We start from the raw sequence: 14,233 nt of genomic DNA, 5'->3' as shown, positions 1-14,233 counted from the left end.
TATATATGAAAAACTACTTCTTATTTCAGTTAAGCTTAGAGAAAATGGTATGCTATGAAGCCAAATAACTTAAGTACCTTGAAACTCTAATGGACTTTCCTTAAAGCTCAATAGCTAAGCCTTTATCAATATCATAGTTATTGAGGGCACATATCAGCGCTTTTACCAATTGGATCTTTACCAAAGAGATCATCTGGGTTTTTTTTGGTTTAGTCTGAGATTTTAGCTTATGTCATTTAACATTTTCTTTTTTGTATGCAAAGTATAGGTATGAAGATTATACTTATAATTATTTGCAAAATATATTTCCAAACTTAGCACCAAGTTCTGTATAATCTATCTCGGTAACATCTCTCACATCTCTCCCCTCCTTTCTGTTCCTAATGTCCCTAGTCTAGTCCAGGCCCTCATTGCCACAAATCTTGACTAACAAGATGACTTTGTAATCTTCCTGGCCTGTACTCTCTCCCCTTAACAGTGCATCCTTCATATCCACAACATAATTGTGTCTCAGAGCCATAGAACTGATCATATCAATCCCTATGCTTGAAGTCCTCAGTGACTACATATTACCTACTAAAAATGTTCTGTTTTCCCTGACATTCAAGGGCCTTCAGCCCTTGGCACAATTTTTTCTTCTTAGCTTTTTTTTTTTTTCATTATTCCCCTCTGTGTACCCTTTGCTTATTATTAATTGAACCCTTTTCTGACCTATAGTCTCAGTTCTTATTCAGAGTAGAGAAGAATGACACAGACACGCACAGATAATTTTTCTTTTTAAATCCAAATAATGTGACTTGCTCCAAGTCACTTTGCTTACTAATACTTTGTCACTGTTCTGTCACCTTTTTCCTTCACTTTCCTCCCCTGGCTATAAATGAATAGAGAAACTGGATACCCTTGGGGATGTATCAGCTGAGAGAAATGAAGAAAGGGAAAAGGCATCGGCTGGGACTGGGGTCTTGTCAAACAATCAGTAAACACGTATTAAGTACCTACTATGTACCTGTCCTAACTGCTGGGAGGATCTACACATCTCTCAGTGGGGACAAGAGAGAGTTGATGGCATTACTGAAAATGGTTAATTTGGCATTGAAGGCAAATATGAGTCTCATCACATCCCATTTCCTTCCTTTGAATGTCTGTTCTACATTTCCTTAGCGAAAAGGACTTCTGATCGCATGCCTGTGTCATGACCTAGACCACAGGGGATTCAGTAATAGCTACCTTCAGAAGTTTGATCACCCTTTGGCAGCTCTGTACTCCACCTCAACCATGGAGCAGCACCACTTTTCGCAGACAGTATCTCTACTGCAGGTAAGGGGACTGAATGTGCTACCTCCACGCAACACTTCTTATGTGCACGCCAGACACATGTGTTCATCATTTCCCTCCATTGTTTTTGAAAGCATGATAGGTTTTGTAAGTGATGGTGGTAGTTTGTAAGGGAGAGATAAATAGTGATCTGTGGCAAAGATCACCAGCTAAGGCCTACTACCATGCAATTCTTTGTATAATTAGCTATCTTTACACTTAAAAACTTATACTTAAATTCGTATTATATTTAGGTATCTTTGGGATAAAAAAATTCTTGCAGCAAACTCAGAAACATATATTTCTCTTTGCACATTTGATTTGACCATAGGGGCCACTGCAAAATCCAAGGTAATATTGATGGTTTTGATGTTTTAATTTAAACACACAATTTTACATGCCTTTGGACTACAGTGTAGGAACATAGCTTTTGTATCCTAAAGACAACCTCAGGAACGTGTGCAAACCTCAGGAAGGTTAAAGGGTTTAGAGCTTTTTTTCCTACATGTGTTTTTTATTTTAAAATGAATTAGCAAGGTTCAGTTACCTGGACAGGTATGGTCTTAACTTTCACTGTGTTCTCATGTGGTATGCTTCCTTTATGTGTACTTTAAATTAGCTCATTTTATCTATATTAGCAAAATTATGTGTTAGTGATAAGGAACATGAATTCTTCCAAAGTTTGGGTATGGTTTCTTTTCTATTTAAGCAAAATGACTATAGGTTTCTGACTAATGATATGAATGTGATAATCTTTTGTGTATAGAGAGTAGGATTAAAGCTAGAAAAGACCATAGACCTTATCTAGGCCAATCCCCTCATGTACAGGTAAGGAAATTAAGGCCCAAAGAGATTAAGTGACCCAGTGTCACAGAGATAGTAAATGGAAGAACCAAGATTCGGACCCTGATTTTCCTCTTCCAAACTTGATGCTTTTTCTACTAGTCTGCACTGCCTGTCATGTAATAATGCCAGGCATATACTTAGGGGCAGCTAGGTCGTACGGTGGATAGAGCACTTGGCCTAAGTTAGGAAGACTAATTTTCCTGAGTTCAAATGCATCCTCAGACCCTTACTGTCTGTGGAACCAAGTCATTTAACCCTGTCTACCTCAGTTTCATCATCTGTAAAATGAGCTGGAGAAGGAAATGACAATTTACTCCAGTATCTTTGCAAAGAAAACACCAAATTAAGAGTCAGGCAAAACTGAACAACAAAAAGATATATACACTGCCTCCTCTTATAACTCTCAAGGTAGAGTAAAGACCTTTTAGCTATTCTTTTCCAATAGTCTCTGACTACTGGAGTAAATATTGGCTATGTTGCAATATAATTTATTTTAAAATTGACTTTAAACTTTGGCAGTAACTCAACCCATATACAAAAATTGTAAGGAGAAATATCCTTGTACTCCACTCTGTCTCTTGTTGTACTTCTCCAGTCTTTGAGTATACCTCAAAATGTGTAGACTTGGACAAGGGACTGACCTTGCTCGGTGGTACTTTCCCTTTTAGCTCTTTCTTCACCCCTTCTCTCCATGAAAAGAGCAGTGCATCTCCTTTTTCACCAGACCTTCTCTGGACTGGCTAGCTAAGTAGGATAAACTAATTTAAGCTCAGGTTTTCATGAATAATAATGACTCAGTATTTCACCTTTCTTGTATAACATAATTATACTTTTAAAAGAGGATATCTAATAACTTAATCCAAGGGGATTCTTGTTAATTGTTACACATTTCAAGCTCTGTTGAGTACTCACAGGGAGGTATTTTTAGATTGAGAGGACTTCGATTTCCTCTAAAATACTATCATTAAATACCACCTGTTCTTCTTATACTTAGATCTAGTCTCACCTGTAGCAGTGAAGCTGCTTTTTCTGATTCCACTGTGGGTGTTTTATTTATTTCATAGAATTGAGAACTGTTAGGAATACAGACTAATGGCAGTGGGAACCCTCACTACATTCTGTCATGCCAAAAGAACTGATACATTTTAATACAGGATAGCAGCTATCTTACGTGGTAGTCGTGAGGATCAAATGAGATAACATTTTTTTTAAAAAGTGCTTAACATGGTTCCTGGCATATAAGTGTTATATAAACGTTTATTCTCTCTGAGCAATGTGTACTGTATAATGTATATAATAATTATAATATTTAATGCATTGGTATAGTCATAATAAAATAATAGAAAACCATAATTGCAAATTAACATATTGCAAAGTAAAGAATATAGATCCAACATTGAAAGACCAAATTATATCATAGTAAAACCATTGGTTGATATTATTTGAAAACTTAATTGACATCCTGCACTGTGGTCTGGGAGAGATAAAGACCTGGTCTCAAGTTGCTTAGGGCTCAGCTAAGAATATAAGATGGATATTTGATCAGTTAAATGTAAGAAGTGTTAAATGATGATAGGGGTAGTTCCACAAGACAGTAAGTGCATAACCTCATAAAAATTCAAAGGGTTCAAGATGTCAGGCAGTAGGACTTGAGCAGGGCCTTGAAGCTTTTGAAACGATGGAAAACGGAAGGGCATTTTCTATTGAAAAGAAAAATACCAAGAACCAAAAGACTTAAGTGAGAATGCATGTCTTATTTTCAAGGTTAGTTAGTGAATCAGTCTACCCTCAATCAAGGATTCCTCTTATCTTAATCTTTATTTTTTTTCCTTATTTCCATATACAAGGCAAACATTATGTCCTTTTGTATTGTATAGGGGCTGTTGGAAGATATAGTGAAATTTAGCCATGACACTGACCTAGCCGTAATCCAGATAACATCTTTCATATAGGGGAATAGTGAAAGAGAGTCTTAGAAAAATAGTTTTGGTTCATATTGTGGCAAATAATGCCTGAATGTTTGCCCAGCAAATCTGAAATATACTATCATTTCAACCTCCTTCCCTAACTGAAGTAGGAATACTGATCTCTACAGACATCTTTATTAAAAGTTGAGATCTTAGGTGTAAATAGGATGTTTCTGTCAGTTTTGTCAAGGTTTAAAGAACAATTTTCTTTTAAACGAGGGCCTAGTTGACTAGTTTTTGTTATTTTATTACCGTGTATAGTATCTTCATCCTTTCTTTCCTTTTTCCAACATTGTGAATCTCAATATTTTTTGAAATACAAAACTGATTATTTAGGAACTGATTATTTGCATTCTTTTGTTTCGCTTTAGCATTTTTTTATTTTCCCCACTGCAGTTCACAAATTTTTCTTTGATCCATATTCATGTTTTTTAGTATCTGAAGACTTGTAATGAGTTACAACCATTGCATATTTTATATTAACTTTTATTGTTCTAACTCAAATAAAGAGTCTGGTGCATTAATCAGGATTTGCACTGTGAGTATGGAAAAAAACAACTGGATTACTGTCTTTCCTTTACATTTGGTGGTAGCTAGACTGACAGGCTAGTACATAGAAAACCATAGAAAATAGGCCTGGGACATTTATTCACACATCTTGGGCTTACCAGAGTGGACAATGTCATTGGAGCAGTGGTTCCAGATCTTTTTCTCTTTGACATTTCTGTTGTATTTCCCCATGTGAGCTCTGACTGATAAAGTTTATGTGGAAGATTACAATTCGGTCACTCCAGCAATGATTCTTCAGTTTTCTTGTGCCCATACTCTTATCTTTTTATTCATGACAAATAATTGGTGGATCCTAAATCAATAGCTATGTACATTCTGGTTGTCCAGCTGAGCATTCAGGAATATCTAGAAATTCTGGTTGGGGTGTGTGATCTGTGTGCTACCAAAATAAATAAGTCAGGTCCTATAGAACTGTTTGCATTGAGTATGCATTAGTAATGGGTTGCACTGAATGACAAAGATAATTCAACTTTCCAAGAAATACCTTATTTGATATTATAGAACAAAAACTTCTTTGAATTATTCATCTCTTTGTCAGTTACAAGAAAAGTGACACAGTGAAATAAATTAGCTTTCCTCTTCTCAAGAATGAGGAGAAGTTAGTTTTTCTGTGCCAGGGAAGTGTGACTGAAATTTCTACAGACTCATGACATATTAGATCATTGTAGTTCTCTATGAGGCATACTATGCCTCATGGAATCCCCTAGTCCAAGTGAAGTCTGGGCAATCTTCAAGCATTACTTCTAGTTACACATTATAGCAAGCCAAAGTTTGTTAACTCTTTGAACTGCTTTGGAAGCTTGATTGTATATTGATGGTTTGGGACTTTTCCAGATACACTTAACGTGCATTTCCAAGTAGAAGAATTGAATGTTGATCTTGTAAATTTTAAGTCTTGTAAATATGTTTAGATGTTAATATGATGCAAGTTGGGCTAAAAAGCCATATTATACCTGATTTTCAGTATGTGTAGGTTACAGAGATTACAAGAGTAATATGGAAATATTTAACTGTTTTAGATACTTCCATTGGTGACTGATGCCTATCATATCAATCCAGTGCTCTTTGCACCCCAGCACTGTTGAAGTGAAAATGTATTCACTCACTGAAGAATAGGAGTAAGCAGTGGATGCCACTGGCTCTCCTTGATTCTTTTTCAAGCACAGTTTTAGTAGAAGATTAGGATGAAAAGTAAGGAAAGACTTTTTATCTTCCACAATTCCAATTTTTTTTGTTCCAAAATCAGGATAATTAAAGAGAGCAATTTTATTTTAGAACCTGTATTTCCCTAGCAAATAAGTATAATGAAGCATTGATTTATTAAAGCTTGGGGGTTAGGGTTATTTTGGAAAATTGCATTTTCTATTTGGATATTAGCAAGGAAACACATTTTTTTTCAACATAGGTGGTTGAAGGAAATCTTTCAAAAATATTTTTGTCCAGTTTTTTGTCAGTATATAGAAGATAATGTATTCTGTCTTTGATGGTTGAGGATATCTTAATGCATCAGCCCCATCATTATGCTATTCAGTAAATATACTATAAATTTGGAAGGTAGTGACTACAGGAAATTGAATTAAATCTGTGTTGTTCCTAAAACATTTCTTGAAAGTAGTGTTTTTTTTTTCTTAAACACAAAATCCTTGGTGAGCTTGTTTTGCTGTCATTTGTATTTGCTGTTTCCTACTCAAAGGTGAGTATGGGGTAGGAGAGGTAGCAAATTAGATTTCAGTGACAAAGGCTGTACTATTCACTTTACAAGGTGCTTATTTTTAGCTCAAGGTTTTGAAAGATAAAGGACAAATATGTTGTCTTTAATAATAGCACACATTTATATAACACCTTACAGTTTCTAGATAGTCTGTGATACAGCTCTGTGAAATAGGTATTCAGAAGAGAAAACCAAAGGCTCAAAGAAAGTATACAATGGTCATGTATATGTTCAGTGCTGGAGTCAGCTTTCAAACATTGGTCTCTTCTGATTCCATGTCCTGTTCTCACTGTAGTATATTATGTTGACTTGGTTTCTAATCACATAGTCTACAAATCTGTATTTTTTTTCCCAAGACAGGTAAAAGAGAAGCATAGAACAGTGGTTTGTAGATTTCTGCTTAAACACAATATACCCTGGAATCACCTTAAATGCTCACTGTCTAATTCGTGATCTAGCTTCAAGTTCATGGCACATGTTGAAGAAGAGAGAATAGTTAGCTTAGAGTTTAGCTTTTCTCAAGCACTTAAAGGGAGGTCACAGAGAGGAAGAAATAGTGTGTTCATCCTTCATTGCCAAAGAAGACGATGTCATCAGAGAAATGATGACATGACTTGCACTTGACTTTGTTTTGAGTGAGGGAGGGCTGTGCAGGTCACCAATCTCACTTCTCCTCCAGAGCCATCTGAATCCAGTGACCAGATATTCATCAGGATGACTGGAGATGACCCAGGTTGAGGCAGTTGAGGTTAAGTGACTTGCCCAAAGTCACACAGCTAGTGAGTGTCAAGTGTCTGAGGTAAGATTTGAACTCTGGTCCTCCTGACTCGTGCACTGATGCTCTATGCACTGCACCACCTAGCCGCCCCGAGAAGAGGAAATAGCCAGAAGTACAAAGAGTGGGGTACAACTTAAGCAGACAGAGTCTCAAAGTCAGGAAAAGCTTCCTGACAAAGCCACTCAAAATCATAACATGCTCCAGGAAGATGGTGGGATCCTTGCCCCTACTCCAAATTTTTAGGCAAAAATTACTTGACTGATTTGGGAAATACTGTGAAAAGAATTTTGTTGTATAAAAAGTAAAAGTTGAATTACCTCTGAGGTTCTTTCCAAATATGACATTCTTTGATTCTTATACATGATATTCATTAAATTGAACTATACATTGGACAGCAACACTGTAACTCCTTAAATCTCATTATTTCTCAAAATGAAACCTAAACTTTGCAATATAATCACCAAGAGCCCCCACGTAGCTTTCCAATTTTCCCATTCTTTTTATTCACCATAAGTTCATTCTTCATTGTAGGATTATAGTTTCATAAATACAGAAGTAGAAGGGACTTCAAAGGCCCTTAATACAACCTTTCATTTTACAGGTGAGGAAACTGAGGCTTAGGGAGATTCAGTGATTTGTTCACGATTACACAGAGAGTAGGCTTTGAGGTAGGATTTGAACCCAGATTATGTGACTCCAGAGCCAGGACTCTGTCCTCTGTACTGTACCACCTTGCTGGTTCTTTGATCCATCTTTCTTCTTTCTCTTCATTTGGCCCCAACTGCCTTCAAGTAGCTCCATACATAAAAATTGCCTCAGGGTCTGTACCTTCCATGTTTCACTAGGTACCCTCCTTGGAAACCTTGATTCTTCACTCCCACTATCCTATGTAGTCTTGAGCAACTCACTCTTCCTGAATGACCCCCACTACGGGATTTCTCTGTTTCTGTATCTGAGCTCCTAAAGAAGCATTAAATTGCCAAAAAGAGCTGAACTGTGGTATTGTTGAAAGTACTCTTTTGAAAGATCTCTGAGGACCTTTTTTTTAAAAAAAATAGCACTTTTTTTTTTAGGTTCTCATCTTTTTGACTTGTTTTCAGCATTTAATAGTGATAACAATTTCTTCATAATGCACTTTCTTTTCCCTTGGATTTAGAGAAACCACTGTCTTCAAGTTCTCCTACTTTTTTTGAGGGTTCATTCTCTGGCTCCTTCACTGACTTCTTGTCATCTTTTCACCCCTTTATGCTGACTGTTCCCTAAGGTTCTGTCCTTGGCCCTGTTCACAGAGTATAAATCTCTCCCTTGGCATTATCAGTCACACTATCACAGAATCTTAAGCTCACTCGGAACCTTGAGGTGCCTAAGTCAAATATGTACCTGAACAAGAATGATCATTTAGCTTCCATTTGAAGGCTTCAAATGACTACTCTGAACATAACCCATTTAACTTTTGGAATATGTCAAAACTAAATTTGCTTTTATGCAACTTCAATTCATTTTGAGTTGAAAGCTTCTGGTTCTACTTTCTTGTTCCAAATAGAAATTAAATCAAATCCTCTTCTGCATGAAAAACCTTCAATATTTGAAACCTTTTCTCCTTGCTGTGTAAACATTCCAGTCTCCTTTGTTTTAACTATCTTTATAGCATTATCACCAATCCTACAGCAGCTCTGAAGAGATCTGCATATAGTTGTGGTGGTTTTCTCCAATTATAATCAATCGACAAGTATTTATTAAGTGCCTTATTATGCAAATAGCATTGTGGGGAGGATATAAAAGAAATAAATGACTTAGTCCTTAAAGGCCCTTACAATTTAGTAGGAGACACAAAAACTAATAAATATGAAAGAATTAAAATATATATAATTATAATTATGTCAGGTTACAGCTGGAAAGGGACCCCCCCCAAGGTCATTTAGGTCAAATCCCTTATATTACTGAGGAAGAAAGAGGTGCAGGGAAGCAAAGCAATCACACAAGAGCCACCAAAGTGGACAAGGCGCGTTTTCACTGCCTCTAACCTTCTTTGCCTCAACTCTTTCCTTTCCCCCACCCTGGGAGCTACTTTTTCTTCCCTATACAAAGTTATGCAGATTTTATGTTGCCAACAGCTTAGTGTAAATTAATTTAACCTCATATCCCATCTTCTCTTATTCTTCTCTGTTTGCATTTTTTAAGAGGACCATTTTAAGACAACCAATTTGGGGGAGGTTTTGGAGACATTGGATGCTTTCTCAAATCTCTCAAATCACATACTATATGCATTGAGGCTTAAGTTTACCTTAAACTGACCATGAACAAACAAAAAGAATAATAGGTGTTCTGATAGTACACATAAACACTTGTAGAGTACGAGAATATGTGAATGCATTTTAGATTAAATTTAGCATTTTCCACAGCAGACTTTTTTTTTGGAGAATAACATGTAGACCAATGCCTGAACCCTAATAAATGGTTGTTATTTAATTGAATAATGGCCAGTTTTAGTTTTATCATAAAAAAATAAAATAGAGAACTTGGAAAACTCATAATGTTATGAGTACAAAGAAAAGTAAAGAATTGATCAACATTTAAATCAAAGGTTCTTAACCTAGGAATCCAAGGATAGATTGCATAGTGTTCTTGAATTGGGATGGGAAAAGGCTTTGTTTTCAATAGCTTTGGTTTCCTTTGTAATCTTGTTTATTTTCTCTTCTTATTATTCTGAGAAGGGATCCATAGGCTTTACAAGACATCACAAGGGGATCCATAACACACAAAATATGTTAAGAACCTTTTATTTAAATAAACTGAGTTTGATTAGGAGAAGATAGACATAGCATACTGATAAATGGTTTTCAAATATGATCAAACCTCAATACTAATTATGTTTAGCAAATCATAAAATAGGAATATTCGATATTAAAATTATATTTTTTTCACTGACATACTTTAGTTTTTGAATTGTATTTCATAGGATCAATGATTTTAATCTGGAAGGGACCTCAGAGGTCATTGACCTTAATCTGACATAAAAATCACACTCAGATGCTCACTGCAGTTTGCTCCCCCTTTGAAAGACCTTAGTGATCTAAGTCCGTGTTCTCAATCTCAAGTACAAACTGGGACCACTAAACCTTTCAACAAGGATCCCTGTGGACAGATATTGACTTAGAAAATCATATCTTATCGTTATCTAGATTCTGTTTCTATTTATTTTGTTAAATATTTCCTAATTACATTTTATTCTGGGACAAGCTACCAGTATTTGTGAGCCAACTCTTGTGTTTCTGACACCTCTGATCTATGTATGGAAAACACAAGGGTAAACAAAAATTGCAGTCATTTTATGTTTTGAAGGGAAGCACCAGCTTTTCCGGAGTCTTTTTTCCCTAGACTTAGAGAGCAACTATGATGGTCGTGTCCCAAAGGGGGTGAGATAACTGTATTGAAATCTGAGGCCTCTGATGCGTTCTAGTTCACTACTATCATTTAGTGAATGTCACAGTGAAATTGTACTAAAGGATTGTGCTTAAGCAAGGATTGCATATAATTCCAAATCATGTTAGGCAGGCCCATCTTAGTGTAATGTATCAACTATGTAATAACATTTGAGGAAATGGAGTTTATTGAGTCTAAATGCAGAGTACTATGTTCTGAGAAACTGATATTAAATGAAGTAGAATAAATTAATGAAAAAATTACAAGTCATAGTATATTTATACTGTATTAGACAGTATAAATATACATAAAAACCTTTCCTGTATGAGAATTATTTGTTGACCAGAGAATTTGATAGTCTATTGAGAGAAAAGCTTAATTTCATAAACTTGTAGTTATAGGTAAAATTCATAGAAATCTTTAAGGTTTATAAAGATATAAATGCACATATTATACATACACATACATACATACATAATATATTATATATATATTACATGAGATATTTTACATACACATATATCTAGGTAGCTAAATACATAGATGTGTGTGAAATATCTCATATGATCCTTACAATAGCTCTGTGAAGTAGGGCTTAAAGACATGTTTTTCATTTTATATATGAGAGAGGTACAAGGGAAAGGCATCTCAGTTTTCTCCCAAAAGAATTACATATACGTAATTCCAGTGATCATAAATTCTGAATTGTTAGAATCTCAATTAATTGCTTTTTACTGTGTATGAAAGTACACAACTATTTCCCATCTCCACTTAAGATATAATAAGAGAATTAGTCTTAAGTGAATTTTATCACCAGTATGTAGGTTAGAAAGTCTTTCCTGACAATGAGGTTGTCAATCAGTGAAATGAGTTACTGGTGAAGATTGTGGAATATAATATTCTGGGTTTCTTAAGACAGTAAAAAAAACGAGATCTTTTTTCATGTGTGTGTCAGTTCACACATATCATGTCAGCAGACTAGGGAAAGGGCTAGATGACCAGGTTCTTTATGCATCTGTAATTCTTTGTATAAAATAGAAATTAATGGGATGTGGTATTTGTGAGATTTGAAAACCAGAGCCTAAATAGTATTTCACATTTGCTTGTGCTAGACTTTAAGAAATGACAAACAAACAAAAAAAAGCAAAGCTTGTTTAAGTTATGTGTTGTGATGATTAGTGTTTACCATATGTGAAACTTGCACATCATTTTTCCATGGTAGCAGCATTATCACTATTACTCTTGAAGAAAAAGATCATCTCATACTTTCACTTTATTTTTCAAAGAATTTTCATTAGCATGTAAAGTGGCTTTAGCTATCTTGTTCCAAATAACTGAAACTATCACAAGACTAGAACTTGTGCTTTTTATTGGTCTCTTCTTTGTTTTTTTTTTTTTATTTCTTCATAGCTGGAAGGGCACAATATCTTCTCCTCTCTGAACTCCAGTGAATATGAACAGGTGCTGGAGATCATCCGCAAAGCCATCATCGCCACAGACCTTGCTCTGTACTTTGGGAACAGAAAGCAGTTGGAGGAGATGTACCAGACAGGATCGCTAAACCTTAATAATCAAGCACATAGGTAAAAAACAAATTCAGATCAGAGTTTCTGGAATGACTATGGGACTTTCATTTTTAATTAGTATAGAAAAAACAAAAAGTTCTATGCCCATAAGTTGATATTAGTGGATAACATTTGTAAATGTGTTTATTCAAATTTCTTAAGGCAAAGTCATGGAAGAATTTAAATTTAAACCCATTAAGTTTATACTTACTGTATACATTGCTTGATAGTATTGTAAATATTAGAAAAAGGTTATTTCAGAATAGATGTTGAACATTATGCTTTTACTGTAGAAATACATTTAGATAAATCATTATAATTGTATAGCTTCCTCAGGAATTTAAAATACTACTTTGAGTTAATGATTTTCTTGCTGTAGAATTAGTAGTCATTTATGATTTTCATTTTCTTCATACTTGTACCTTTTTTAGGTCCCTGTGTTGTAGAAATCTGAAGGTTTAGTAGTCATTTTCTACCCTCTTTACTGTGAATGTCTTGGTATTTGCTGATAGATCGCTCACTATCTTAAAAAAAATTAGTGCTTATAAGTGTCTGGTGAGCTTATACATATGTGTGTGTGTGTGTGTGTGTTTATACATATATATAATGTACACACACATATAATTTCTTTTACTCCAATACATTAATGTATCTGTAATCTCATCAGTACATATTTTGCCTACATTGATGGAGATTACAGTCTAACTATGCTTGCCCATCTTGTGTAAGTCTTTTCCATGTCTACCCATATGTTAGTTATGGGGAACCCATCTGGTGTGCTAAGGAGCATCTAGGGAGTATGCATTCTCTTGACATTGTGAAGAATCAAAAGATTTGTTAGTATTTATAAAATTAATGAAAATGACATACACTTAGGTTAGGTAAACCCATATGTCTACCTTTTATAATGTCTCTTGAGTTTTTGTATGTTGTCTAATCACCATGATCTAAAAGCATATACCGAGTATTCAGGGTGTGGTGTTGAATAAAAGGTTTTGTCTTTTTGTTTCCCCCTAAAGTACAGAGACTTGAGACAGGTTGGATTTAGATGTCCTGGATTTTGTTGTTTTGAAATCATGAAGATAAATTTGTTTTGCTCTGGTGCTATTACATAGTCAGCAGAATATTTTATATGCATTATGTATATATTTAGAAAAGCACAAAGATGCTTCTGAATACTTTACTCTGTATACCTGCTTGAAAATTTGGATTGATCTTTTTCACTTGTTTTAGTTTTAAAGTTTGAATGACCGCACTGACTAGCCCAGGGGAGGGGAACCTGCAGGATCAAGGCTTCATGTGGCCTTCTAGGTCCTCAATTGCCCCTATGTCTGAATCCAAATTTCGCATAATAAATCCCCTCAGTAAAAGGATTTGTTCTGTAAAACCTGGACTCAGTCAAAAGGCCACACCCGAAGCCACAGGTTCCCCAACCCTGGAACTAACCTGTGTTAACAAAATTCATATAGAATTCTGAGGTTCACAGTAATTTAACTATGTAATATTATGGAAGTGTCCTGTCACAATATTTGAGTTTGTAGAAGATAGCTAAAATTATAGATATTTCACCCAAATTATCATAGTAAAGATCATCAAAGTAGCTACCTTTATTTATACTCAGTGTTTTTACCTCAATTACATTTAAACAAAAAATTTTAACTTTTTTTTTTAAATTTAAGTTCTAAATTTTCTCCCTCCTCTCCTCACTCTTCCTGTGTATCCTAAACTAAGTAAAGGAGAGGTAGTTTGGCATGCTGGACTTAGAGTCAGTTAAATGCTGATCCTTCAATAATGACTATGCTAATAGTAATAATATTAATATTAAAAATAATAATAGTAGTAATAGCTAACATGTATGTAGCACTTACCTGTGTGCCAGGAACTGTGCTAAGTGCTTTACAATTTTTATCTTATTTGGTCTTCACAACAACCTCATGAGGGAAGCGCTGTTACTCCCATTTTACAGATGAGAAAACTGAGGCAAAAAAAAAATAAATTGTGACTTGCCCAGGGCTGTAAAGCTAGTAAGTGTCTGAGGCCAGATCCTTGTACTCTATCC

The 14,233-nt window shown here is 35.1% G+C and overlaps 1 protein-coding gene across 5 annotated transcripts in view; it reads left to right on the top strand.

Annotated features, from left to right (window-relative positions):
* Positions 1-14,233, top strand: part of PDE10A (phosphodiesterase 10A) — a 435,545-nt gene that overhangs the window by 371,860 nt on the left and 49,452 nt on the right. For 4 of the 5 annotated variants that reach the window (XM_072643848.1, XM_072643847.1, XM_072643850.1 and 1 more), the window contains 2 exons: positions 1,162-1,317; positions 12,020-12,192. In XM_072643848.1, coding sequence (XP_072499949.1) covers positions 1,162-1,317; positions 12,020-12,192 — 329 coding nt within the window. The remainder of the gene's footprint in view (positions 1-1,161; positions 1,318-12,019; positions 12,193-14,233) is intronic. The other variant, XR_011974697.1, reaches the window with a different exon arrangement.

This window comes from Notamacropus eugenii, chromosome 2 (genome assembly GCF_028372415.1).
Source record: "Notamacropus eugenii isolate mMacEug1 chromosome 2, mMacEug1.pri_v2, whole genome shotgun sequence".
In the NCBI taxonomy this organism is placed as follows: domain Eukaryota; kingdom Metazoa; phylum Chordata; class Mammalia; order Diprotodontia; family Macropodidae; genus Notamacropus; species Notamacropus eugenii.
The sequence above is the reverse complement of the archived record's forward strand: the minus strand, read 5'-3'. Positions and strand labels throughout refer to the sequence as shown.